The sequence below is a fragment of the Carassius auratus genome, linkage group LG49B (genome assembly GCF_003368295.1).
Source record: "Carassius auratus strain Wakin linkage group LG49B, ASM336829v1, whole genome shotgun sequence".
NCBI lineage: Eukaryota > Metazoa > Chordata > Actinopteri > Cypriniformes > Cyprinidae > Carassius > Carassius auratus.
The window spans coordinates 1273771-1300991 of NC_039301.1; the positions used below are offsets into that span (position 1 = coordinate 1273771).

Consider the following 27221-nt stretch of genomic DNA (forward strand, 5'->3'; position numbering starts at 1 on the left):
CTCAAAATCATAACATGGAAGTAAGAGATTCCTATTGCAGTGTAGACCACTTCAGTGATTATAATGGAAGTTCCTGTGAGAGCACAGAACTCTTAATCCAACGGAATAATCCTTCACTCACATTATCTCTCTTGAATAAGTCATCAACAGGTCTTCTAAATACATAAATACTTCAATTAATTTTGTGAATATAAAACAATTTGTTTAGCTTAAATTGTGACTCTGGCAAAATATTGGTGCTGATATTGCTAGATCTCAGTGTTGCGTTTGACACTGTCAATCATAACATTCTATTAGAGAGACTGGAAAACTGGGTCGGGCTTTCTGGGATGGTACTCAAATAGTTCAGGTCATACTTAGAAGGGAGAGGCTAGGACAGCATAAGTCTAGGTGGACATCCATGACATGCGGAGTCCCACAAGGGTCAATTCTTGCACCGCTCTTGTTTAGCCTGTATATGCTCCCACTAATTTGCCTATCACAGCTAAGCTGATGATACCCAGATTTACCTAGCCTTATCTCCAAATGTCTACAGCCCCGTTGACTCCCTCTGCCAATGCATTGATTAAATTAATAGTTGGATGTGCCAGAACTTTCTTCAGTTAAACAAGGATAAAACTGAAGTCATTGCATTTGGAAACAAAGATGAAGTGTTCAAGGTGAATGCATACCTTGACTCTAGGGGTCAAACAACTGAACATCAATTCAGGAATCTTGGTGTGATTCTGGAGACAGACTTTAGTTTCAGTAGTCATGTCAAAGCAGTAACTAAATCAGCATACTATCATTTAAAAAACATTGCAAGAATGAGATGTTTTTTTTTTCCAGCTAAGACTTGGAGAAACTTGTTCATGCCTTTATCACCAGCAGGGTGGACTATTGTAATGGGCTCCTCACCGGCCTTCCCAAAAAGACCATTAGACAGCTGCAGCTCATCCAGAACACTGCTGCCAGGATTCTGACTAGAACCAGAAAATCTGAGCATATCACACCAGTCCTCAGGTCCTTACACTGGCTTCCAGTTACATTTAGGATTGATTTAAAAGTACTTTTACTCGTATATAAGTCACTAAATGACCTAGGACTGAAATATATTGCAGATATGTTCACTGAATATAAGCCTTACAGAGCACTCAGATCTTTAGGATCGAGTCAGTTAGAAATACCAAGGGTTCACACAAAACAAGGGGAGTCCGCCTTTAGTTACTATGCCGCCCACAGCTGGAATCAGCTTCCAGAAGAGATCAGATGTGCTAAAACACTAGTCACGTTTAAATCTAGACTTAAAACTCATCGGTGTAGCTGTGCATTTATTGAATGAGCACTGTGCAATGTACGAATTGATTGCACTATATTTTCACTGTTTATGTAAAATCATTTTCTGTTTTAAATTCATTTGAAAAAAAAAAACTTTTAAAAAAATTGCTCGTTTTATTCTTGTTATTATTTTACTTTATGTAAAGCACTTTGCAGTACCATTGTGTACGAAATGTGCTATATGAATAAACTTGCCTTGCCTAGTTATTTCTTGTGTTTGTTTCATGACTCTCTTGACACCGAGCCCCTGAATCGGATTATTTTTTACTGATATGGAGGTAAAAAAAAAAAAAAAAAAAACTTATGCAAACCCACAGCACCTTTTACAATGAAATAAAGGCTCGAGCTGAACGCAGGTTTTATTTTATTTTTGAATTATTATTATTAGTTGTTTATTCATGATGCTGCATGCACCTGTACAGTAAATACATAAATGCTCTGGATTTGACTCCAGATGATTCAACAGAAGAAACAACACAGGCACTCGGGAATAAAGGCAGTAAAGCAAAGTTCAAACTGGACTTTCAACTGAAACCTTTGAAAGTGCACAGATCTGAACCTTGATCCTCATCTACTGGTATTATGATTTCTAAATGGATCAAACCCATCAGAAACATGTGTGTGTGCCATGTGGTGGAGTGCCGGGACCTCAAGGAGAGCAGACGCGTCCATAGAACAGAACGCTCTTGGAGGGATTGTGGCGTATGAAGAAGAGGAACGGGTGATCAGCGTGAAAGCGCTCAGGACGCATCAGGCAGCGCATCATCATGACGGCACCGGTGGCTGCAGCGGCCTCCGTCCCCTCCTCGTTCACTTCAACAAAGGACTTATGCACCACCTTAGACAGCACCAGATCATTTTTCGGGGACAGGCCGGAGAAATCAGCTCTCTGAGAGTCAAACGCATCCACCATTCCCAGGCTGACCAGGAGAGCCTTCATGTCATAGGTTTCCTCCATTCTGAATCTTGGCAGAGACACTTCCACTTCAATCAGATCCATCATGTCAGGTCGGGTCCACTCCACAAAGTTCTCGTAGGTCAGCGCGCTCTCCAGCTGGACAAGAGAGATGTGTTAATGTCACTTAAGCAGAAGACTCATCGTAATAAAAACTAACTGCAGGTGTCTCACCTTCTGCAGGCCGGTGGTGTCGTCCTCCATGGTGTTGGGAAGCATGATCAGCATACTGAGGTCTTTCCCAGCATACGGAAGCTCCAGAATCTGACAGTTCACATCAGGAATGAAGGCCAGAGGAAACTTGGCCTTCTGGAACATCATCTGCACAGGCTTTGATTCTTTCTGTTAACAATCAGTGGAAACGCATTACAGTCATGCTCACTCACGTCACATGACACTGCTGCACAAACCATCAAGGAAACATCAGGAATATTAAACATTCCATTAAGGAAAAATAAATAATCTCTGGCTGCATCCACATTATAAAAGAGTGCAATCAAAACCAACGTATCTTCAGACTCTGGTCATCAGAAATTAGATTCATGACTAGAGCTAAAACAGGAACAGATTTTGCCCCTTTTAAACACTTATCTATGAAGTCTGGAAATGCTTGACCTAATTCAATACTACTGAACTTATGCACACACAGTCAGTTAATTATTCTGATCTTTTTTTATATATTTATTGAATTTTATTTATGTATTTGAGGACTGCTGACAACTTATTTCCATTATTTCTAAGTTCGATTTCAGCCATTAGCAAGTCAAATGTTTCACAAGGCAAGTTCCTTTACATCTCAAACACAAAGTTTATGCAGAAAAACAGTTAATTAGATATACCACATAAGCTGAAATGAGAGAATGCAGTGCACACTAAGAGTAAAAGCCCTTGTGAACTCTGACCTTGTTGATCTTGAACTGCTTCTCTTGGGTGTGTTCCTCTCTGAACTTCCTCTCCCAGCTCCCCTTGAAGTAGATGGCGTTCACCAGCACCAGTCTGGTCAGCGAGTCCACGTCACCCTCGGCCAGCAGATCCTTGATCTTCTCTGGGATTACAAACCCACACGGCAGGAATTTTATGTTTATTATTAGTGGTACAGTATGTAATCAATCATCAACAGTAAAGTTTTTTTTGCTTTATCTTCCTAAAAGAGGATAAAACAGTTTTTGCACCTTGTGTCTGTTTCTCCACCCAGGTGTTGATGTTGACACGAGCTGCGTCTGCATTACTGCTGAAGTCCACAGTCTCCAGTTCAGCCTCGTACAGGGTTTTTGTGTCACTTAGAAATTTCTGTAACAATCGAGAGAAGGAATACTGACATATTGCACACATCGAGAAAATCAAAGAAATAAAGCAGATTTTATTTATTTTTCTGTTCATTATTCATGTAGTGTTAACATTTGATAAAGGAGACATTCATCAGACATTCAAACACTACATTTACAGGAGTCGCATCTGTCCTCTCTGTGTGTGAATAAACAGTGCTCACCTCGATGAACGTGTAGGACTGATCTCCATAGAGGCGACTGGCCAGACTCAGTGCGTACGGAGCTCCGGCTCTGTTGATCTCACTCAGGAGTTTGCTGAAGCCAGCGTGGATTTCACCCTCTGCTTCAGGAAAATGCAGAGTCTGGAGACAGACAGTCAATGAAAGTTTCCTTCATGCTGAAGTTAGATGTGGCTGATATTGAGCAAACATCTGAACCCAAAGCTAAGCCCTCTTCATCTCCCATGTAAAATGACAAGAAGTTAAAATCAGTTATAGGCAAAAGTTTTAAATTAAGAAGAGTTGCATTCAACCTTGCCTTGATGTGGTTCATGAGAAGTACATGTTATCAATTATGTTATTCTGTACAGGAGAACAGCAAAGACAGCAAATATGACTACAAAGATGACACACCTTCTGCATTCAGTCTTTACTAGTCACCCGCCACCAAAAGAGAACTCAAACCACTTCTGTGTGCAGCCCTGCTGACGCATGAGCACTGTGCTATTGCTACGGCGATGCCCTTTGACCCTCAGAGCATTATTATGACATTCATCAACATTCATTGCATAAAAGGGTTAGCTGTCTGATCTGTAAAACCACTACAATACTCCAGTTTGAAAGGTTTCAGATTACATTATGAAACAGCAGAACAAGCTGCCATATTAAACAATGTCACTATAATCTGTCAAATACAGCGCATTATATCAGCAGCAACTCATCGTTTTCACTGAAGATGTGATCAACATTATTTAATGTAAAATGTATTTAATTTTTTATGTAATAAAAATTAGTTAAAGATTTAATCTTACAAATTATTGTTTTGATTATCATTCTGTCAAAATCAAATTTATTTATGAATTAACCTAAACTGGTATCAGCTTCATGACTGATTTACAAACCCTGGGCTGATAACAACAGACCATTTCACAACAGTTTACTGCTTTACTGTGGTAACAACACGCTGATCTTTCCAAAGGTGGACCAGCCGAGCCCAGAACACATCCGCTCTGTGACGGAGTCAGAAACACTCTCTTACAGTCGTAAACACTTCATCACGAGAGACCATAAGAAAACAGCAGATCAATCACGTCATCCATTGTGAAGTGATTTATGCAATCTTAATACATCACATTAAAACATTTTAGTGTCTTTGCTCTTTTTATGCTGTTGGGAAGTACTCATTACTGTATTTGAAGTTTACCATTAAGATAAAGATTGGACTCACAGGGGAACTTTATGACTATATAATCCCAAATCAAGATGTGCTGTAATCGGATGAGTTTGAGACTGACCCGGGACATCTGAGACGCAGTGTTTCCTCCGGCTCCGAGAGACAGCATAGAGAGAGCAGCAGAGATGCTGAGAGGAGAGTAGAAGACATTGGCTGAAGCCTGTCCCTCAGAGATCTTCTGGAAGAGACTGAGAGAGAAGCGTGTGTGTGCCGCAGACAGATGCTCCATTCTGACACACTGAACACAAACACAGACAGAACTCAGTGTTTACACACCATTATATGGACTGCTTCATGAGAATGGATAATCACTATAAAGAGGAACACTTTGAATACACATACAATCTCCATTTCAAATCCATAGTCAAGTCATCTTTATTTATATAGCGCTATTAACCATACAAATTGTGTCAAAGCACTTACAGTATTTAATATGAAAAGTGTGTCAATGATGCAGAAGGACAGTAGTAAACACTCAATTTTCAGTTAAATGCAGTTCTTCATTGAATTCCGTGATGTCTTTATCCAGCTCAGTTCAGTTTAAGTAGTATCTGTGCAATTAAGTCGACGATATCGCTGGATATTAAGCTATGACAAGCTATATTTTAGTTATCAGTTAAGTTACATTTCATGTCAACTTCCTCGTTGTCTGCAGTCATCGCTCTCTCGGCCAGGGTTGCCAGGTTTTCAAAACAAAACCTGCGCAATTACTACCCAAACCTAGCCCAGTCGCGTTTCGAGGTGGATCCCCCGATAATGATTCCGTTCAAAGGAGGAAATACAATGTTTTTGGCGGGGTTCGCCTTGGGAGGGAGGTCGTATTTTAAGAGCTAAATGTAATGTTTAGGTGTCGCTTCAACTCGCGGACATGAAAACAACCCGAGACAACAGCGTCAAAGTATCTGATTCCGCGGGAAAACCCCGGACTTGGCAACACTGCTCTCAGCCCATTGGACAAACGAACATCTCAAACGACTGTGATTGGCCAACGTTGACCGAACTACGCGTAGAATGTCTTGACGCATCAAAATATGACAAAAAACATCGCACTTTTGCTGAAATTGTGTCTTCAGATGTTTACATATATCGTTGACAAAAACAAAAAGCATCGAAACGCGTCATTAACGGTTACATGAATCATCTTAGTGTTTCAGCGTGTTGTTGCCTTTCACGTATTCATTAATAACTATCAAAATGCATTACTTAATGTTCTCGGTGTTCCGATTCATTAGAGATACTCACATGTTGTAAAACGAGTCTTCAGTTGGAGGAACTTCCGCAGAGAATGAATCCCCGGAGAGAGCGAGTTTATATGAGCAGCAGACACACCCTCAGGAACACACACACGAACACACACCCTCATGAACACACACACACACACACACACACACACTCATGAACACAAACAGACCCTCATAAACACACACATACTCATGGAAAACACACACACACACACACACTTATGAACACACACCCTTGTGAACACACACACACACACACACACGAACACACACCCTCATGAACACACACACACACACACACACTCATGAACACACACAGACCCTCATAAACACAAACACACACATACTCGTGAAAAACACACACACACACACACACACACACACACACACACTCATGAACACACACCCTCATAAACACACAAACTCACACACACACACACCCTCATGAACACACACAGACCCTCATAAACACAAACACCCTCATGAACACACTCACTGACACCCTCATGAACACACGAACACACACACACATGAACTCACACACACACACACACACACACACCCTCATGAACACACTCACACACACACACACACACACACTCATGAACACAGACAGACCCTCATAAACACAAACACACACATATTCATGAACATACACACACACACACACATATACTACACATGCATCAGTATTAAAACATCCAGACATAGAATTGAAAGTTACAATGAGTAAATTAGAAATAAAAGGGCTAAACTAAAAAGCTTTAAAAGATATATGGCAAATTAAATGGGATGGTGAGAATAAAGGACGGCATTTATATAAAATCATTGAAAATGAGAGGAGAAACATCTCTTGTTTTCATACAGCATCAGTCCTCAGCTCCTCTTTAGAAAAGAAACCAAGTATTAACCTCATTTAGTCAGGTTTAACTAGGGTAAGTCGTGGTCATTATTGTTAAATGTGCCTTCTGTGCTATAGCCTTTTTTTTTATTTTGTAATATTTGTAATATAAAAGCCCAGTTTATGATGTGTAGTGTGTAGTACATGGTATTATGAACTAAGAAAAAAATTCATAAAGACTATATACATAAACAAATTATTTAGTAAAAAAATATACTTTAAATTAAAATATTCTATTGCTCAAGATTTGTTTTATTTTTTGTTTTAGCTTTGTACTCAATTTATACAGAGTTTATAATTGAAGACACATAACAAAAATGTTAATAAACTAAAAAATTTTACAGTAAAAATACTGTTAACAATAGGATACATGCTGTCACACGAAGACACGTTTATTTGTAAACTACCCATTATATATATATATATCTGTATATATATATATATGTGTATATCTTCAAGAATCGGCTTAAAACCCTCCTCTTCCATCTTTATTTGACCCTCTAACTTTAACACTCACTATTATAATTCTATTCTTTAAAAAATCTACCTTTCTAATCTTTTTGTATTCTATTTTCTTTTCATTTATTATGCAATTGTATATGTATGTGTGTGTGTGTATGTGTAAAGACCTCTAACTAGCTTGCTCTATTCTTTTATTTTTTAATTCTATCTGTTTTCCTTTTATTTATTATTAGTTAAAATCCCATGCTACGTGTACTGTGTTAAGCTAACTGAGACTTGTTATAGCACTTATATATCATTGCTCTTTTTGTTGTTTTTGATTGCTTCCACTGTCTTCATCTGTAAGTCGCTTTGGATAAAAGCGTCTGCTAAATGAATAAATGTAAATGTAATCTGTGTGTGTGCAGCACAGAAGCGGTCATCAGTAGCACAGGTATATTTGTAGAAAAAGACAACAATACATTGTATGGGACAAAATTATATATTTTTTTCTTTCATGTCAAAAATCATTAGGATATTAAGTAAAGATCATGTTCCATGAAAATATTTAGTAAATTTTCAGATTTTCAAATAGTTGTATCTCAGACAAATAACTTTCTCCTAACAAACCAGACATTAATGTAAAAAGGTTTTCAGATTATGTATAAATCTCAATTTAGAAAAACTGACCCTTATTAATGATTTTGAGCTCCAGGGTCACATATATCTTTTCAATTAAAAATTTAATTAAATACTATCCTAATATTAACAGCTTAGAGCTTTGAAACGCCCCTAGTGCTGTGTCTGGTGTCGATAACTTTTGCTCAATCCACTTCCGGAATGTGACGTATGGTTCTACAGTCCATAGACAGAACCGGAAGTATAACTAACATTCAGCTCAAACACGCAACACGGAACACAGTCCGGTGCTCTGACCGATCCGATGGCCTCCGTGAGTTTATTTGCAGCCTTCAGGCGGTTTGTGAGCAGAAATATGAAGATCAGGAGGATGAACGAATGCAGTTGGACCGATCGAATCAGAACTTCAGTAAGATCCACGTCAGAATTAGATTATCATATGCACAATATATAAAGCGCGCGCGTGTGTATATATATATGTATATGTGTGTGTGTGTGTGTGTGTGTATGTGTGTTAAGAGCGAGCGAGCGAGCGAGCGAGCGAGAGAGAGTGTGTGTGTATGAGAGAGGGAGAGAGAGTGTGTGTGTGTGTGTGAGAGAGAGAGAGAGAGAGAGAGAGAGAAAGAGAGTGTGTGTGTGTGTGTGTGTGTGTGTGTGAGAGAGAGAGAGAGAAAGAGAGAGAGAGTGTGTGTGTGTGTGTGAGAGAGAGAGAGAAGAGAGAGAGATAGAGTGTGTGTGTGTGTATGAGAGAGAGAGAGAGAGAGAGAGAGAGAGAGAGTGTGTGTGTATGAGAGAGGGAGAGAGAGAGTGTGTGTGTATGAGAGAGGGAGAGAGAGAGAGAGAGAGAGAGAGAGTGTGTGTGTGTATGAGAGAGGAAGAGTGTGTGTGTGTGTGTGTATGAGAGAGGGAGAGAGAGAGAGTGTGTGTGTGTGTGTGTGTGTGTGTGTATGAGAGAGGGAGAGAGTGTGTGTGTGTGTGTGTGTGTGTATGAGAGAGGGAGAGAGAGAGTGTGTGTGTGTGTGTGTGTGTATGAGAGAGGGAGAGAGTGTGTGTGTGTGTGTGTGTGTGTGTGTATGAGAGAGGGAGAGAGTGTGTGTGTGTGTATGAGAGAGGGAGAGAGTGTGTGTGTGTATGAGAGAGGGAGAGAGAGAGTGTGTATGAGAGAGAGAGAGAGAGGTTATGAGTGAGAGACAGGTGAAGGTCACTCTGCTGTTGTTTCTGATGGTTATGAACAGAGTTCTTGTGTTTGTGAGCAGTGTTGTGTGTTGTGTGTGTGTCAGAACAGAACAGCTTCGTTTCTCGTGGCTGTGACTCCACTGTCCTTCCTGATCTATGAGAGAGTGGCTCGTTTCTCTCCGGTTCGAGCGCTGGACTCAGGTAGTGTTGCTTGTTTTTCCTGCACTGAGCTCTCGATGAAGTCTTAGCGCTGCTGCTTGAATTAACTGCATCTTCTGTCCAGCTCAAGAAGTTTTAGAACAAGCAGATTATCTGTACAGCTGCGGAGAGACTCAGAAACTGCACCAGCTCCTGGTGCACCACAAAGACAGGTAAAACTAACCCGAGAAACCTAATTATCTGGTGTAAAGACAGAAAAAACCTGAAGCTGTGGGTAAAGGTGACGGGATCATCAGTTTTCAATGAAACCTTACCGTCTTCAGCCGCAGGTTCACGATGAGAGGATTCTGGTTATTCTCAGCTAGAACACAAACATCAGAAGTGTTAGTTCATGCATGGATCTGTTTCAGATGTTCCAGAGGATGAACAGTGATGATCTAACACTTGTTTGCAGTGATGATGCAGAGTTTCTGTGGCGTTTGGCGCGAGCGTCCCGTGATCTGACGTCACTGTCCAGCATCAGCTCGGACGAGAAGAAGCGGCTCACATACGAGGCCCTCGACTACGCCAAGAGAGCTCTGGAGAAAAATGAGGCTTCCTTTGCAGCACACAAAGTAGATGATCATTTCTGTTAAATGTTTTGCAGTGTTTGAGCAAATATTTGATGTTTTATCACCCCGTCGTCTGCAGTGGTTCGCTATCTGCCTCAGTGACGTTGGTGATTATGAAGGGATCAAAGTGAAATTAGGAAATTCCTACATCATTAGAAACCACTTAGAGGTAAGATGTTAATTGGGTGAATTAAGTAACATTCAGCACTGAATGAATGAAACACTTTAACACTCGTCTCTACAGCGAGCGATTGAACTCAATCCAAAGGATGCAACATCCATCCATATCCTGGGTTACTGGTGAGTTTGTATTCTGATATAAATATATAGCCACACTGGAAACTTTCAGTAACATCATGATTTGTTCCTTCGACTCTCTGTCTGTGTCTCGCAGGTGTTTCGCGTTCGCTGAATTAGCGTGGTACCAGCGGAAAGTTGCAGCTGTTATTTTTGCATCGCCTCCAACAGCCACTTATGAAGAGGTCTCTGAAAGGAATAATTCTATTGTGTAGACGCTTGAATTAACATCGAAGCTGTGGGAGTAATAAATGTGTTGTCTTCCTCAGGCTTTGGCATTTTTCCTGAAAGCTGAAGAAGGTCTGTATGAACACAAGCACCTTTATCTTGTTTCTTTATTTTACACGACTTTAACATTTAAATGTCTGGATTTAGTTGACCCAAATTTCTACAGTAAGAATCTGCTGATGCTGGGAAAGACGTTCATGATGCTGAGAGACGAGGAGCGTGCGGCGCTGTGGCTCACTAAAGCTCGAGACTACCCTGCAGTCACAGAAGAAGACAAACAGGTTCACAAACACAGTTTGATCAGATTCAGCTGTTATATAATCTGCAGAGGTGTAATCTTCTCGTCTGACCCGATGCAGGTTCATAAGGAAGCGCTGGAGCTGCTGAAGAAACTCAACAGATGACGATCAGTCTGAAACTAACCCGATGTGATCGAACACTTACCCAGAGATGACTTCGATGATTTTTGTAATGACTTGCCACTGATTGGTGCCAATTTATCATTCGCTATTTTAGACTCTTTTAATGTCTGCCATTAACAGAAGCAGAATAAAGGGACAAAATCTGACCCTAATGCTGACGGTAACGGACTAGTACTGGTGTATTTGTAGCACACTTGAATGTTTGCTAGCTTCAGACAGATACGACGCCCACCAGCAAACAGACCTTGGACTGACTGCAGATCAGAGATCATCGGTGAACATTCAGTGTGTTACTGTCATGAGGAGTTTCAACACTCGTGTGCACCTGCAAACTCTGAATACTCCAACTTCCATTTTCTCACAGAATCATTCAACTAGAAACTACTTCTTAAGAACGACAGAAAACAAAAGCAATTGAAGCAAAGAAAACACTGAAACCGATGGCATTAGTGTGAAACTGAAACATGGTGTTTGTTCTTTATTTACATGAATCAGATCTCAAATGTTTTGGGAGCAATTAAAATTAAATGATTAAACTTTTTGTCTATTTTGAGCTTTTTGTGCAGATTATATTAAGCCAAACTAGTTAGAATAAAATCAGTTCTGTGCCAAGATGCAATTGAATAATAATAATTAAAAATAGAATCTACAAAAACTTCATCAGCGCTTGGAGAACACAAGAGACAGCAGAGTTTGTTTGAACTCATATATTTTAATATGAAAGATATTCATGGACACAGTTCTCCTCCCCTGAAGGTCAAAGGCCACAGAAATAGTGAAGTGCTTCGAGCACATCTGACGTCTGCAGAGACTCTGGAGGAACCAATACTGATGGACAACAGCAATACTGTCCGAGCCAGTCATGATGAATGATATGAGACAGAGTCGGTCATCTCTCAGTCTGCAGGCAGCCATGCAAGCGCTTAACTATCACAACTCGATGTTTGACACAAAGAAAACCCCAGGCACCTGATCAAACTCTACAATCATTCTGTAAAAGCTCTATAAAACTAGAGCCGCAAGTTTGGAGCTCTACTATAAAATCCTCTAATGTTGTTTTTTTTTTTTTCAGGCTCATTTTAAAAACCCGCCAAATGAATAAAACAAAGCGTTGTTGTATATAATAGATATCAGCGTCGAAAAGATCAGAAAAGCTCAAACGCTTGCATATTCATGGGGAATCATGGTATGAAGATCGCTAAATGAGGTCTTAAGATAAAGATTTGGTTTAAAATGACAAAATAGCTTATTTACATTGGTAATCATCTGTGCAAGTTTCATGGTTTTGTTTTACTTGGCCGTAAAGAGGAGAGACGTTTCATTACTCTTGACCAAATCCTTCCGTCTCCTCGATCGCAAAGAGCAGCTTCTCCTTCAGCTGTTCGTAGCTTTTGTAGGGGGGCAGATCCAGACGGTTAAAGCTGAAACACACAGAACGGAGTGAGACGTGAACGTCATCTGCTTGTGACGTCTGTCTTCATCCTGAAAACTCACCAGGTGTGACTCCGGGGCAGCCAGGTCTCTTTGCCCACCTTCTCAATGCAGAACTTCTGCGGTCCGTTGCTTCCTGGAGGATGAAGAATCAGAAGAGAAGAGTCAAATACGTCTGTGTCACACGGGTGATGGAGATAAACCGCTTAACACTCACCCATGAGCTCAGCGAAGCCCCCCAGAGGAAGTCTGCAGGTGCCCGTCACAAACTGCATCAGACGCAGACGCACCTCGTTATCCACCTCCTTCACCAACTGCACAGAGACAGTCACAGAACACCTTTAACGCTTCCTGTTTCAACAACAGCTGAACATCCTGGTCACGGACACAACTAATCCAGGAGAAACATGTCAAATGATCCAGGATTAACACTAATAAAATAGCGGAGGATGGATTATTCATTACCATTGACAAGATAACATCTTAAACAACATGTTTGTTAGATCTTGAGAATCAATGTGAACATCACTTGTATTAACATTAAATCAACAGATGAATCCACATGGACACACTTTCTGAAGTTAACTTTACATTTACAACCACTTCAAAATATATTATTAATTTAGTTAATACATTAAATCACAGGGACAAAACACAGACAGAAAGTGCTGAAGTCTCGTAGTCTGACAGACGGGTCATTAACAGCTGGTCTGTGATAGTCTCGTAGCTCGGTCAGGACATCATCCTCAGGTGTGGTTTATCATCTAAACATGTGACCATCTTCACAGCCGCTCGCTTCTGACCAGAGGAGTGTGTGGAGTGTGTAAGATGAATAATAGAGCGATCATCTGCATTCAGGTTAAAATACAGATACATCTTTTGAATCTGTTAAAGGTCTGCTTTTATTAGTGTGCACTCACAACAAAACCTTGTGCTTTGGTAGAATACTGTCTTCTATCATCTAGGTCTGTGAACTTGAGCGAATCGAGACTGTGTGCTTGCCTCACAGACGTGAAAAATACATCTACAGAAAGCAAAGAGTCTACTAAATGAACCAATTAAAAAAGGAAAAAATTAAAAACAATTCTTCCAGATTATGTAATCGGTATGAAATGTGCCCCGTGGAGACGAGCCGGTGTCGCTGACTTCACTGCAGCTGATACAGGACAGTTATCAGTCAATTATCATGAAGTCTTCCTCCGGTGTTTGTCCCTGATGCATTCATAATCATTACCTCTCTGTGTGCGCTGATAGGCTACAGGCAATTAAAAGCACATTGTTATGATTGATATGGTTTATTAATATAAATATCTGGTTTCACACCTGCCAGAACCAGATGATCTGTTTGCTGTTGCGTGTGTAGTGCCGATAGACCGTGTTCCTCTGCCAGTCCTGCAGATCCACCTCCTGCATGCCACACAACATCACCTGCAAACACACAAACGTCCGTCACTCAGAGCTTCAGACGGTCAGACGGCTCTAACGGACCGCCACACACCTCCAGCTCCTTCTCATCAAAGTACTGCAGCCACTGCAGCGGCACCACCTCGTTAAAGCCGTCCAGGAACGCTTTGGTCTGACTCTCCACGCCACGAGAAAACCTCCACTCGGCCATCAGCCTGCGGGACAGAAGAGAGCGTCAGGACCAGGACCCTCACAGCGGCTCGTGTGGCAGAGGGGGACGCGCTCTTACCCAATATACTCCTCTTTATTCTCCTCCGTCACCAGGACATTGGCACCGTCTGCTTTCAGGTCATGTGATGTGATTTTGCCCAGGATCTCCATGTCCACTGAGAAGTACATCTCCAGGCCACACTCCTCGATGTTGTTGTCTCTGTGGATGAATCACATGAGCGGTGATCAGCAGACCACAGAAACCTTTACTGTGACCTCTGACCTCATCATTCCAGGTCATAGATTAGTGAAAACTGAAGATGGAAACTCTAGAGGTATAATGCACTTGCTAGCTGTTTTCACCTTCAGAAGGTCAGGATGGTTTACAGTATGAGACATACACACCTGATCCAGATGAGAGAGTTATAGAACTCCGGATCGATGGACTCCAGATCCTTCAGGATCAGTTTCTTATTGAGCATCCGCTTGTAGAAGGGCAACGAGAAGCCGGTGTCGATGAACTTCCCGTGGAAGAGAGCCTGCAAACACAGACGAGACCGGTCTACAGACTTCAGCTTCACTGGTGTGTGTGTGTGTGTGTGTGTGTGTGTGTGTAAATGAGTGAGTGTGTGTGCGCGCGTGTGGGAGTGAGTGTGTGTGTGTGTGTGTGTGTGTGTAAATGAGTGAGTGTGTGTGTGTGTGTAAATGAGTGAGTGTGTGTGTGTGCGTGTGGGAGTGAGTGTGAGTGTGTGCGTGTGGGAGTGAGTGTGAGTGTGTGTGTGTGTAAATGAGTGAGTGTGTGTGTGTGCGTGTGGGAATGAGTGTGAGTGTGTGTGTGTGTGTGTGTATAAATGAGTGAGTGTGTGTGTGTGTGTGTGTGTGTGTGTGTGTAAATGAGTGCGTGAGTGAGTGAGTGTGTGTGTGTGTGTGTGTGTGTGAGTGAGTGAGTGTGTGTGTGTATGTGTGTGTGTAAATGAGTGAGTGAGTGAGTGTGTGTGTGTGTGTTACCATGGCGATGAAGCGTCCGATGAAGCAGAAGTAGGTCAGGTGGTCAGGGTTGATGGTGGACGCAGGGTTGATCTGCAGACAGTAGTTGCTCTTGCCGGCGTATTCAAACAGACAGTACATGGGGTTCAGCACCTCGTGAGACAGGAGGAAGAACCATTCCCTGCACACACACACACACACTCGACATGAACACACATCAGGGTGACATCATTACTATCAACCCATACGTCACCAAGCAGGGTCCAAAAACTCCCCGCAGATTCAGAGGAGGCGTAAGTGACCCGTTTTTGGGAAAAAGGAGAATTTGTCTGTTGTTTCTGATACAGATCTTCAGACAGACTCCTGCACACGGAGAATCAGTGCTTGCCTTTCTTTTTCTTCTTTTTCATTGAAATGTAACGAATGAATTAAATAAAAAAATATAATAATAATAAATTACTAACATTTTAAATTATTTAAAAATGTTTAACATTTTATACATTTTAATGGAATATAGTTACAACATTTATTTTTGGTCCATGGCCCTCAAATCAAGATGAAGGCAAGTAAAACATTGGTTCAGGTGTGTGTGAGAGTGTTTTAATTCTCTTTGATTTGATTCTGTGTGTGTGTGTGTGTGTCGTACCGAGCGAGGCCTCCGTAGTCCAGTCCCTCCTCTCCTTTGAAGATAATGTACAGACGTCTCCTCAGGTCATACGGTTTAAAGTTCATGATCTGCAGTAATGAGGAAAACAGAACCAGTAAACGAGAGGTTCTCAAACAGACCGAGCTTCTGCGGTGTGTGTCTCAGACCTGCTGGAACGAGTCTTCAAACAGCGTCTGTCGGGACACGGTGATCTTCACATGGCTGCCCAGACCGTTGGACTGCAGACACACAGACAACGTGTTTGAAACACACTCTCACACACACACACACACACACACACAGGGTTTCTGAGGTGTTGAAGAGCTGAGTGAGCATTACCTGACACAAATAGCGGAAATGTGCCAGTTTCCACCTGAAGCTTCGCTCGTACGCGATCTGTGGTCCTTTAGTGCTGCGCACACACACACACACACACATAAGAGGAGCACAGTGCCTGTAATAATGTTTCGATCCATTTATTTATGTTCAAAATGCCACGATGCGCATCTCAATCTTAAAATGTATGTTCAGTGAATAAGAGAAGAGAAGGTGTGCAGCTTGTCCATGAAGCACGGCTCTCTGATCAGAAGGAAGTGCTGCTCCATCTCAAATACCTGAGTCACTTATAATGTGCTTTTGTAAAAAACATTTTAAATAAACTTTTGAAGAACAGTGATGGAAAGATGCCCCACAAGCATTTCCTGTAACTAGTGTTATGGTGCTTCTTCTGTGGGGCATATAAGGAGTTTCTGTGTGAGAGCGCCCCCTGGCTTTTAGAAGCAGCAGCATTCAAACAAACTTCCTGCGCATAAAAAAGAAAAAAACACCAAAGACCAAATCGTGTGTGGGTTATTTTCAATTTATAGTGTATCAAAATGATTTGGCCTATCCCCTCCCAGAACCGTCTCTGCATCAGAAGAATATCACATGACAGCGTTTGTTCACAGGCTTCACTGTGCAACTCTTACAAATAACTATTTTTGTTCAAATTTCCCAGGAAGTGACGATTCTGTTAATTTGAACACACAGGATGGAAACAGGTGTTTTATACGCTAATATTTTATGGCATAGTTGCAGCGTTGGATGGGAACAGAAGTATTGTGAGACTGATGGACTCACACGGCAGATTTGCCCGTCCGAGGGTCACTGAAGGTCGTGGTGCGCGTGTTATGATCCACAAAGTAGCGCACTCCCTCCCTGGTGTAACGAATCTCCCAGCCCTCGGGGAGCGGGTCCTCGTTCGGCAGCCTGATTCACACACACACACACACACACACACGCGTGAGGAGAGGGAGATCTGAAGGTCACAGAGGTCACGAGGAGCTTCACTCACCCTTGTGTTCGTGGATCTTCCCACTGTGTCGTCTTTGTGTTGTGATTGACGAAGTAGACACGATCGTTGGTGTCGACACGGCGCTCTGAGAACATGAACACAGCACACTCACAGTTTCACACACACACACACACACACACACACACACACACACACACGTGTGTGACCCAGCGGAGCGCTAACTTACCCCAGCCGGGGGGCAGCGGCCCCAGAGGATCGTTCTCAGCAGACATCATGGAGGCCTGGAGACAGAGACAGAGCGTGAGCAGACGAGCATCAGTGTGTGAATGACTGAATCCCCATCACAGACTGCTGAATGTACCGAGTACAGGTATCTCTGGTTGAACTGGTGCATGGCTCCCTGCAGCTGACTGCGCTGGGACTGCCACTGCTCAAAGTTCCTCACAGACTCCATCGTCGGCCGCTGCCACGTGGTGGTGCGCGTGTTATGATCCACGTAATAAATCCTGCCGCGGTTATCCACCCTCCGCTCCCAGCTACAGTCAGAGCGAGAGAAGGTGATCAACAACAGACAAGAACTCTGTTACCGTTACACACACATCTGTACAAACAACTAACACTTCATCTCCATAAAACTGAGCTGCGCATCCATCTGCACTCTCTAGCAGAACGACATAATAATAATGTATTAAACATGTTTCCTGAACACTCCTCCATCACTCCTGCCACAAACTCACATCACTTACAGTGTCAGAACTTGACTTGATAAACTACAGTAATGTTGAAGCCATACCTGGGTTCACAAATCATCAGATCTCAGAAAGACGCCTCACATGCTTACAGATGTCAAAGTGCTCATTCTGGAATCTGAATACAGATTTACGCTTTTTTTTCCCCAAGATTAAACAGATTAATCTTTACTCACTTTGTACTCTGTGATATTCACTGTTTTTGTGTTATAACATTGTTTTAAATGCTGTTTTTATTAGTATATTAGTATGAAAACCACATGTGATGCCTGTGCAACCTGACCAGCCTGCAGCCCTCAAATGATGAATATTCCAGTCATAAACAGCATTGAGCCGCTCGATCAGACGTCAAATAAGACTCTGAGCTGAGACACAGAACGATTCTGAACACACTTCAGCTGTGGGGTGTGTGTGTGTCTCACCCCATCGGTAAGGGCTGAGGTCGCTCCCAGGTCGTTGTTCTTGTGTTGTGATCGACGTAGTACGTTCTGCCGTGAGGATCCTTCCTCTGCTCCCACCTGAGAAAACACAAACTCACTCAGATTAAAGTGCAATGCGTGCATGTGTGTGTGAGTGAGTGAGTGTGAGTGTGTGTGTGAGAATGAGTGAGAGGGTGTGCGAGTGAGAGTGTGTATGTGTGTGTGAGTAAGTGTGTGTGTGTGTGTGAGAATGAGTGAGTGTGTGTGCGAGTGAGAGTGTGTATGTGTGAAAGAGTGAGTGTGAGTGAAAGAGTGGGTGTGCGTGTGTGTGTGAGTGTGAGTAAGTGTGTGTGTGTGTGAGAATGAGTGAGTGTGTGTGCGAGTGAGAGGGTGTGCGAGTGAGAGTGTGTATGTGTGTGTGAGTAAGTGTGTGTGTGTGTGTGTGTGTGAATGAGTGAGTGTGCGAGTGAGAGTGTGTATATGTGTGTGAGTAAGTGTGTGTGAGTGAAAGAGTGAGTGTGAGTGAAAGAGTGAGTGGGTGGGTATGCGTGTGTGTGTGAGTGAGTGAGTGCGAGTAAGTGTGTGTGTGTGAGAATGAGTGAGTGTGTGTGCACGAGTGAGAGGGTGTGTGAGTGAGAGTGTTTATGTGTGTGTGAGTAAGTGTGTGTGAGTGAAACAGTGAGTGGGTTTGCGAGTGAGGGTTTGTGTGACTGTGACTGAGTGAGTGAGTAAGTAAGTGAGTGTGCATGTGTGTGAATAAGTGAGTGTGTGCGTGAGTGAGAGAGTGAGTGTGTGTGCAAGTGAGAGTGTGTGTGAGTGAGTGTGCGCATGTGTGTGTGCACGAGTGAGTGAGTGTGAGTGCATGTGAGTGTGCGTGCGCATGAATGTGTGCGTGCGAGAATAAGAAAGTAAGTGTGTTTGACCGCGTGTGTGTGTGTGCATACGAGTGACTGTGTGTGAGTGAGTGATTGTGTGAGTGTATTTGTGCGAGTGAGAGTGAGCGAGTGTGTGTGCATGCGAGTGTGAGAGAGTGTGTGTGAGTGTGTGCGAGTTAGTGACTGTGTGTGAATGAGTGAGTGAGTGTGTGTGTGTGTGTGTGTGTGTGTGTGAGTGAGTTAGTGAATGTGTGTGTGTGTGTGTGAGTGAGTTAGTGAATGTGTGAGTGAGTGAGTGTGTGTGAGTGAGTTAGTGAATGTGTGTGTGAGTGAGTGTGTGTGTGTGTGTGTGTGTGTGTTAGAGAGAGAGAGAGTCTGACCCCGGTGGCAGTGGCTCTGGTCCGGCTGGAGGCGGCTGTTGTGGTGGTTTTCCTCCGTCAGGTGCAGATGGGCTGGAGCTGGTTAGGGTGGGGTTAGGGTTGGAGCTGGAGGCAGCAGGGGTCAGTGTGTTGGCTGCTACAGATGAGGAAGAGGGAGGTGGTGATGAGACAACAGCGCCACCTGCAGGAGAGGAGGAAGTACTGCAGGAAACTTCAGCAGCAGCGGCATCCTCATTATCACCCGCAGACGCCAGATCACAACCCTCACCGTTCACTGACGGACAAACAGACAGACAGACTCTGATGACCCTGCATGTGTGCTAAAACGAACACTCCCAGACAAACTGAGAACATTTATCAGCCAAAGCATACAGAGGGGCAGCTACAATCATCCATCTGGTTTATTTAGAAATGTTATTCAAGAAGTTCATTAGAAAGAAAATTCTGTGACATCCACAGGAAATGAGCAGCAGACTCTCACCGGCGGTGCTGTTCTCGTCACTGCCAGCGGGCTGCGGAGGGGGCGTGGCCTTTGGACTCAGGGTTTGGTGCGAAGGGGAGGAGTCTCTGTCTCCATTGAGGAGGGGGGAGGGGCTAAGCTCACTGTTGGCAGATGAGGTGGGCGGAGCTTCATTCTCCAGTCCATCTGAGCCGTTCACAGATCTGCAGAATTGCACAGTTAAGCCAACAATATATTTCATCTCTAATGTTGGGAACACACGGGCTACAGGAGTGTCGTGAGGAACCAGAAAACACCGCAGACTCACCTGGTCTGAGTCCTTGCAGAACTCTCGTCTGGGTTCTCATGAAAAGCATCTCCATTCTGATGGACTTCTGGAGACAGACAGACAGACAAAGGTCACAGACAGCTGGAGTGCTGGAGGTCAGAGGTCAGATTAGGGTTAGGAACGTGCAGGGGTACTTACTGCTCGCAGTGGTTGGGTTCCCATTGTGCATGTGCTGTGGGTCGAACGAGAGTCCGTCCAGGAAGACTGTGAGTTCACCAGTGGACACGACTCCGTTCTTACCGTCCACGGTCAGCGTCAACACCTCGCACACGTTCTCCACTGAAACACAACATCACATCACAACACTGATCTGGGCTTCATGTAGAGCTCTGAGCTGACATTAGTGCTCTTCTTGTTAATAAATCTGTTTAATCGTGAATAATGTTTCTGGCATGTGTAAACTAGCAAACAACAGGTCACGCGTTCAGAGGCTTGCTGCGACATACATTTGCCGTCGTGTTTCCGAAGCGTCCCGCTCAGGTCCAGCGAGGCTTTTCCCAGCAGCGCGTCGGCCTTCAGCGTGTGATGACTCCAGACTCTGAAATCCAGCTGCGAGTCTGGCGTTATATTCCTGCAGCGACACACAGAAGTTAAACGTGTCCGAAACTAAACAGCTGAGCACATCAGTTCATTTGCTTACTAACTCTGGTCTCAGATTATGAATATGATTAATGAGCTGCAACAGAGAGCATCAGTCAATCAGCAGCAAATAGCCTGACTGTGTTTCTGACCATAAACGTGGACAGCTGCAGCAGTTACATCACACTCAGCATCTAATGACATACTTTTCCATGTAACTGATTTAAAGTTATGACCAGCCTTAAAGAACAGGTCATTCATTCATTAGATAAGACAGTTATTCCTAAACCGTCATGAACAGCATCATCACAGCTTTCACGAGACACTCACAGCGTCAGACGTTCGTCCCATTTGGGGCTGGATGAACTGTGGGATTTGGTGGTTTTCTTGCTCTCTCCCTCTGACGTCACTTCCACATAGATGGCCGTTCCAAACCAGTTCTTCTTCCTCTTGAGTTTGGCACATGAAACTGACACATTAACACAACACAGTCAGCATCTGAAGAAAACGTGTCACTTCCTGTTCCTGTTGTGTAGTCTTACCGACGGCGTGCAGCTGAGAGCGTTCTCTGTTGTTACTGCTACAGTCACTTCTGGAGGAGCCCGAGGCCATGACCTCAAACACACCACACACTCCATCAACTACAGGACCTGAATGAACACACGCTCAACTCATCGCTAAAGTCACACACTGTTTCAGACCGCGCCTAAACTCTCAATCCTTTCACTAACAGCTTTCTATTCGCTACAGTGTTTCACAGTTAATATATTGTATGAAATTGTCATGCTTTTACTTGAATCAAAAGAGCATTTTATCTTGGTAAACTCATAGTTTGTCCAGAACCAGTGAACAAGGCCAGGGTTTCTCACACATTGATTTATTTGTGGGAGGCCTCCACAATATCAAAACTGACTTCACTGAATAAACGTGAGCACTGCACATATCAAAATCAAAAACCGGTGCGAGTGTTTTTATATCACTGTATTTCAGAAGGAAAGCATCTGTATTTAGAACATTTTTGATGTCATTTTCATTTCATTCTAAACAAACTCTGGATCTCCATGTTCAGAGGAATTATTTCACTCCTGTTACACACAAGTGTAGATTTAAATATAATGTCATAACACTTTACTCCATTAGTTAATCATGGAAGCCATTATAGTAAAACTCTCAGAAAACCCAAAGTGCTTAAATCAAAAGATAAAATAAGAGTAAAAAAAAAACCATCAGTACCTCATCATCCCCAAACTACAACAGAATAAAACACTTGATGAAATATGATCAACTCACAATTGATGTGCGTGAGACGCCTGCGATTCTTCAGCCGTCACTGAGACCCATGATTCACTGCAACACAAGAGAGTCACATCAGACAGCATCCATCGGCTCAGGAGAGACGCACGCGTCCGGTCAGAGCGTTCACCGGCTCAGGAGAGACGCACGCGTCCGGTCAGAGCGTTCACCGGCTCAGGAGAGACGCACGCGTCCGGTCAGAGCGTTCACCGGCTCAGGAGAGACGCACGCGTCCGGTCAGAGCGTTCACCGGCTCAGGAGAGACGCACGCGTCCGGTCAGAGCGTTCACCGGCTCAGGAGAGACGCACGCGTCCGGTCAGAGCGTTCACCGGCTCAAGAAAGACGCACGCGTCCGGTCAGAGCATTCACCGGCTCAAGAAAGACGCACGCGTCCGGTCAGAGCATTCACCGGCTCAGGAGAGACGCACGCGTCCGGTCAGAGCATTCACCGGCTCAGGAGAGACGCACGAGTCCGGTCAGAGCGTTCACAGGCTCAAGAAAGATGCACGCGTCCGGTCAGAGCGTTCACCGGCTCAGGAGAGACGCACGCGTCCGGTCAGAGCGTTCACCGGCTCAGGAGAGACGCACGCGTCCGGTCAGAGCGTTCACCGGCTCAGGAGAGACGCACGCGTCCGGTCAGAGCATTCACCGGCTCAGGAGAGACGCACGCGTCCGGTCAGAGCGTTCACCGGCTCAAGAGAGACGCACGCGTCCGGTCTGAGCGTTCACCGGCTCAAGAGAGACGCACGCGTCCGGTCAGAGCGTTCACCGGCTCAGGAAAGACGCACGCGTCCGGTCAGAGCGTTCACCGGCTCAGGAGAGACGCACGCGTCCGGTCAGAGCGTTCACCGGCTCAGGAGAGACGCACGCGTCCGGTCAGAGCGTTCACCGGCTCAGGAGAGACGCACGCGTCCGGTCAGAGCGTTCACCGGCTCAGGAGAGACGCACGCGTCCGGTCAGAGCGTTCACCGGCTCAGGAGAGACGCACGCTTCCGGTCAGAGCGTTCACCGGCTCAGGAGAGACGCACGCGTCCGGTCAGAGCGTTCACCGGCTCAGGAGAGACGCACGCGTCCGGTCAGAGCGTTCACCGGCTCAGGAGAGACGCACGCGTCCGGTCAGAGCGTTCACCGGCTCAGGAGAGACGCACGCGTCCGGTCAGAGCGTTCACCGGCTCAGGAGAGACGCACGAGTCCGGTCAGAGCGTTCACCGGCTCAGGAGAGACGCACGCGTCCGGTCAGAGCGTTCACCGGCTCAGGAGAGACGCACGCGTCCGGTCAGAGCGTTCACCGGCTCAGGAGAGACGCACGCGTCCGGTCAGAGCGTTCACCGGCTCAGGAGAGACGCACGTGTCCGGTCAGAGCGTTCACCGGCTCAGGAGAGACGCACGCGTCAGGTCAGAGCGTTCACCGGCTCAGGAGAGATGCACGCGTCCGGTCAGAGCAGAACTGACTCGTCTCTGTGATTCTGGCCTCATGGACGTCCACTGGAAGACAAGCTTCATGTTTAGTAAACGCTGTGTGAATTTGCTGGTTTGCAGTGAGCAATAGTTTTATAGACACTGAGCAGGTTTCTTATAAATGAAGTTTTTGCTAGCTGAATTTTTTTAGAAGTATCAGTCTGTCTGATATTAATGTGACATTAATTAATCTCAATGCTTCTCCACTGCTGATAAAATATAACAAGTTTTAATCAGCTGTCTGTCCATTAGGTCAGGGTTGGTTAGCTTAGGATAGGGTCAGGGTTAGGGTTAGTTAAGGTTAGGGTAGGGTTAGATCAGGGTTGGTTCAGAGATGTTTGTGTTTATTAGTCGGTCTCTCTGCGGCCTGTTACCGTCGCCAGCTGCCCCTTAATGGCTCAACAGACGCACAAATGATCGTAAATGAGTTTTATATTCGTAAATTGAAAGTCAATGTCCAGTGGATCCGATTCTGTTGTGCAATTCGGTGACTAAACGCCAATTTTCCGCCGTTTCTCCGCGAACTAATGCTAACAGGCTAACATATTAGCGTCACGGCTAACGGCGCGATCACACACACACACATAAACTGTCACTGCTAACAAACACACACTGTTGTGACTGTCACACTGTCCTGACACACACCTGTGCGTCTCTTAAACACGCATTCGGGTGTGTGTTTGTGTGTCTGTCAGTAATCGGGTTTAATCTGTATAAGGCCTGTAGCCGCCACGCTATTTCCACATTTTAACCTGCAGAATAACCGTGAAATTCTGCAGCGACAGTTATAATAATAATTTTAAAAAGCCTTAATATGTCCATTACTTTTAACTGATCAAACAAACAGTTTAACTCACCAGGCGCTGCTGCGGGACTGCGACTCAAACTGACTGAACTGAGCACGCGCCTCCGACTGGCACGCGCGCGCACACACACACTCACTCACTCTGTCTGTCTCTCTCTCTCACTCACACACACACTCACATACTCAGTCTCAAACACACACACACACACACACACACACTCACTCACTCGCTCTCTCTCTCTCTCACTCACACACACACACACACACACACACTCACTCACTCACTCACTCGCTCTCTCTCTCTCACTCACACACACACACTCACATACTCTCTCTCAAACACACACACACACACTCACTCACTCGCTCTCTCTCTCTCTCTCACTCACATACACACTCACATACTCACTCTCAAACACACACACACTCACTTGCTCTCTCTCTCTCTCTCTCTCTCTCTCACTCACACACACACACACACACATACACACTCACATACTCACTCTCAAACACACACACACACTCACTCACTCACTCGCTCTCTCTCTCTCTCTCTCTCACTCACACACACACTCACATACTCAGTCTCAAACACACACACACACTCACTCACTCGCTCTCTCTCTCTCTCACTCACACACACACACACACACACACACACACACACTCACTCACTCACTCGCTCTCTCTCTCTCACTCACACACACACACTCACATACTCTCTCTCAAACACACACACACACACTCACTCACTCGCTCTCTCTCTCTCTCTCACTCACATACACACTCACATACTCACTCTCAAACACACACACACTCACTTGCTCTCTCTCTCTCTCTCTCTCTCTCACTCACACACACACACACACACATACACACTCACATACTCACTCTCAAACACACACACACACACACACACACACTCACTCGCTCTCTCTCTCTCTCACTCACTCACACACACACATACACACTCACATACTCACTCTCTTACACAAACACACATTCTCACTCTCTCTCTCTCTCTCTCTTCAGTGTTGATAGTGAGACTGAATGAAGTGTTAGTCTGAAGCGCAGGGCTCTGATTCCTCTCACAGCTCAGAGTCAGGTGTATGATGTTTAACAGAGAGACAGTAAAGTACAAGATTAACTTCACACACTGTTCATAAACTACATACACACCAGTGTTGGGAAGGTTTCTTTAATAGGTAACAGATAACAGGTTACCCTATTTAAAATGTAATGAGTAGTGTAACTATTTTAATTACTTTATTAATGTAACCGATTACATTTTATTACTTTTCTACATTTCTAACAAATATCTTCGACTGTTCTCATTTTGAGACCGGGTTAATCTTACAGAAGTGCTCTGATTCCTGTCAGAATCCTTCTTCTCTTGAATTAAAATTATAATTATTGAATTTTAAAGCACAGCCACAAGAAAACCAGACTTACTTTGAGATCTTTCTGAGGTTAAACACAGGTTTGAAGATATAGTTTAACAGCTATGATGGGAAACACATCTAACAATGCATCAGGGGGAAAACAGCTCATCTTAGATAATAAAGAATAAACACAAATCCAAATCAAATAAGCACGTTCCTAACTCCTGAAACATTGGTGTCTTATATTTTAAAGCAGTCAACGCAATTTGGAGAAAAAAAAATTAACAAAATCTGTACGTGTCTGAAAATATTGACATGTAAACCCCTTTGTAATTTTGTAATCTAATCATTTCATAAGTACCTGTAATTTAATTACACATTTTTTTCCAGTAACTGTAACAGATTAGAGTTGCATCTTTTTTGTAATTAAATGACATCTTTTCCATTACATGTGAGATACAGACTCCACTGAAAGTGTCCTGACACAGAGAAGCTTCCTTTATTAAATTCATTTCTAATGATCAGAACATTGGCAATATTTCTCAGTCCATCCCACAATCCTCTGAACATCAGGGACATATTTGCATAACTGTTGTTGTCAGAGCCATCAACCCAAGAAGCATGAACTGGATCAGAAGTGTGACAGAAACAGATTATATTGCTGTAAACGTGAAGACATTAAGTTCAGTGGAGTTTAAGTCACAGTCGATGAAGAGAGCATCTGCTTCTGTATATCCTTCCTCCAGTGAAACATGATCAATTCATCGAGCACAAAACACACGGAGAGACATTCTGAAGCATCGCAGAAGCAAACAGAACAAACAGAAAGCACATTTTAATATGTAAGTCTTTAAATACATAAAACTCTGGGGAAAGACACAAGGCCCGTGTCATCGGTGAAACTCTGTGAGAAGGCACACGGCTTCAAACGAAGCTTTAATGAAGTGTTGGACATGATTTCATCAAGTAGTGTAGAAGCATATATCCCATAATCCCTCAGGACCGTAAAGTGCATACAGAGCCACAGGCCTCGGCTGGGATGTAAATATGGCTTTCAGTGAAGCAGAAAACTGAACTAAAAACTAACACATGATCACTGCATGATTATGATGACCATCAGCTGATGACAGTGAACAACACCAGTCTCACTCATTTACACCTCAAAAACTAAACTGAAAACAGACGTGACCCTGAGAACAGAGAGATGTGTTCCAGCAGCGGCTCTCAGTCTCGGTGTGCTGCTGAATGTCGAGTGATTCTGCTTCCTGTCGTCGGGTGAGGCGTGTGGCGTGCTCGTGTCAGGGCTAAACCTCACATGGTGCCTCCTCCATCACGACTGCAGACGGGAACCAGAATAACCCCAGAGAGACGCTCAGTGGTCCAGAGCAGTGACCTGAACGACAGGAGGAGACG

The 27221-nt window shown here is 44.0% G+C and overlaps 4 protein-coding genes across 7 annotated transcripts in view; 1 reads left to right on the plus strand and 3 right to left on the minus strand.

The window, feature by feature from the left end:
- Positions 1–1658: 1658 nt before the first annotated feature.
- Positions 1659–6385, minus strand: serpinb1l3 (serpin peptidase inhibitor, clade B (ovalbumin), member 1, like 3). Of its 2 annotated transcripts, none has more exons than XM_026241639.1 (7): positions 6235–6385; positions 5054–5230; positions 3762–3902; positions 3445–3562; positions 3175–3317; positions 2447–2614; positions 1659–2371 (listed from the first exon to the last, which is right to left on the minus strand). In XM_026241639.1, the coding sequence occupies exons 2-7, from the start codon at positions 5219–5221 to the stop codon at positions 1967–1969; spliced, it is 1143 nt and encodes a 380-aa protein (XP_026097424.1). In that variant the 5' UTR covers positions 5222–5230; positions 6235–6385; the 3' UTR covers positions 1659–1966. The 2 variants fall into 2 exon arrangements, with proteins under 2 accessions (XP_026097424.1, XP_026097425.1); XM_026241640.1 differs by lacking the exon at positions 6235–6385 and adding an exon at positions 5416–5573.
- Positions 6386–8414: 2029 nt separating this feature from the next.
- Positions 8415–11632, plus strand: rmdn1 (regulator of microtubule dynamics 1). Its single transcript, XM_026241643.1, has 10 exons — positions 8415–8623; positions 9495–9591; positions 9674–9761; positions 10004–10163; positions 10240–10329; positions 10405–10460; positions 10555–10642; positions 10727–10757; positions 10833–10966; positions 11045–11632. The coding sequence occupies exons 1-10, from the start codon at positions 8519–8521 to the stop codon at positions 11087–11089; spliced, it is 894 nt and encodes a 297-aa protein (XP_026097428.1). The 5' UTR covers positions 8415–8518; the 3' UTR covers positions 11090–11632.
- Positions 11633–11799: 167 nt separating this feature from the next.
- Positions 11800–24551, minus strand: wwp1 (WW domain containing E3 ubiquitin protein ligase 1). 2 transcript variants are annotated; one of them, XM_026241641.1, is made up of 25 exons: positions 24479–24551; positions 22160–22216; positions 21412–21484; positions 21200–21338; positions 20737–20861; positions 20429–20569; positions 20270–20336; positions 19984–20165; positions 19503–19776; positions 18251–18346; positions 17441–17615; positions 17306–17360; positions 17119–17203; positions 16905–17033; positions 16125–16197; positions 15953–16024; positions 15786–15874; positions 15161–15320; positions 14558–14691; positions 14232–14372; positions 14037–14157; positions 13862–13966; positions 12756–12852; positions 12602–12674; positions 11800–12528 (listed from the first exon to the last, which is right to left on the minus strand). In XM_026241641.1, exons 3-25 carry the CDS (start codon positions 21479–21481, stop codon positions 12429–12431), a joined length of 2703 nt encoding a protein of 900 aa, XP_026097426.1. In that variant the 5' UTR covers positions 21482–21484; positions 22160–22216; positions 24479–24551; the 3' UTR covers positions 11800–12428. The 2 variants fall into 2 exon arrangements, with proteins under 2 accessions (XP_026097426.1, XP_026097427.1); XM_026241642.1 differs by having other exon boundaries at positions 21412–21519.
- Positions 24552–26285: 1734 nt separating this feature from the next.
- The window catches only part of snx16 (sorting nexin 16), an 8281-nt gene continuing 7345 nt past the window's right edge, over positions 26286–27221 (minus strand). For both annotated transcript variants that reach the window (XM_026241646.1, XM_026241647.1), the window contains exon 8: positions 26286–27221. This exon is cut by the window's right edge and continues 59 nt beyond it. In XM_026241646.1, the coding sequence (XP_026097431.1) occupies positions 27181–27221 (41 nt within the window). In that variant the 3' untranslated portion in view covers positions 26286–27180.

Bases quoted from the DNA above. Each gene is read 5' to 3' on its own strand.
- serpinb1l3 (XM_026241639.1), bottom strand. From the start codon at position 5,221: ATGGAGCATCTGTCTGCGGCACACACACGCTTCTCTCTCAGTCTCTTC. The intron at 3,903-5,053 runs GTCAGTCTCAAA...GTCTGTCTCCAG, and splicing joins CTGCGTCTCAGATGTCCCGG to ACTCTGCATTTTCCTGAAGC. The intron at 2,372-2,446 runs GTGAGACACCTG...TCTCTTGTCCAG, and splicing joins ACACCACCGGCCTGCAGAAG to CTGGAGAGCGCGCTGACCTA.
- rmdn1 (XM_026241643.1), top strand. From the start codon at position 8,519: ATGGCCTCCGTGAGTTTATTTGCAGCCTTCAGGCGGTTTGTGAGCAGA. The intron at 8,624-9,494 runs GTAAGATCCACG...TGTGTGTGTCAG, and splicing joins CCGATCGAATCAGAACTTCA to AACAGAACAGCTTCGTTTCT. The intron at 10,164-10,239 runs GTAGATGATCAT...CGTCGTCTGCAG, and splicing joins CTTCCTTTGCAGCACACAAA to TGGTTCGCTATCTGCCTCAG.
- wwp1 (XM_026241641.1), bottom strand. From the start codon at position 21,481: ATGGCCTCGGGCTCCTCCAGAAGTGACTGTAGCAGTAACAACAGAGAA. The intron at 21,339-21,411 runs GTAAGACTACAC...TTAATGTGTCAG, and splicing joins CTCTCAGCTGCACGCCGTCG to TTTCATGTGCCAAACTCAAG. The intron at 20,862-21,199 runs GTGAGTGTCTCG...GTGTCGCTGCAG, and splicing joins TGGGACGAACGTCTGACGCT to GAATATAACGCCAGACTCGC.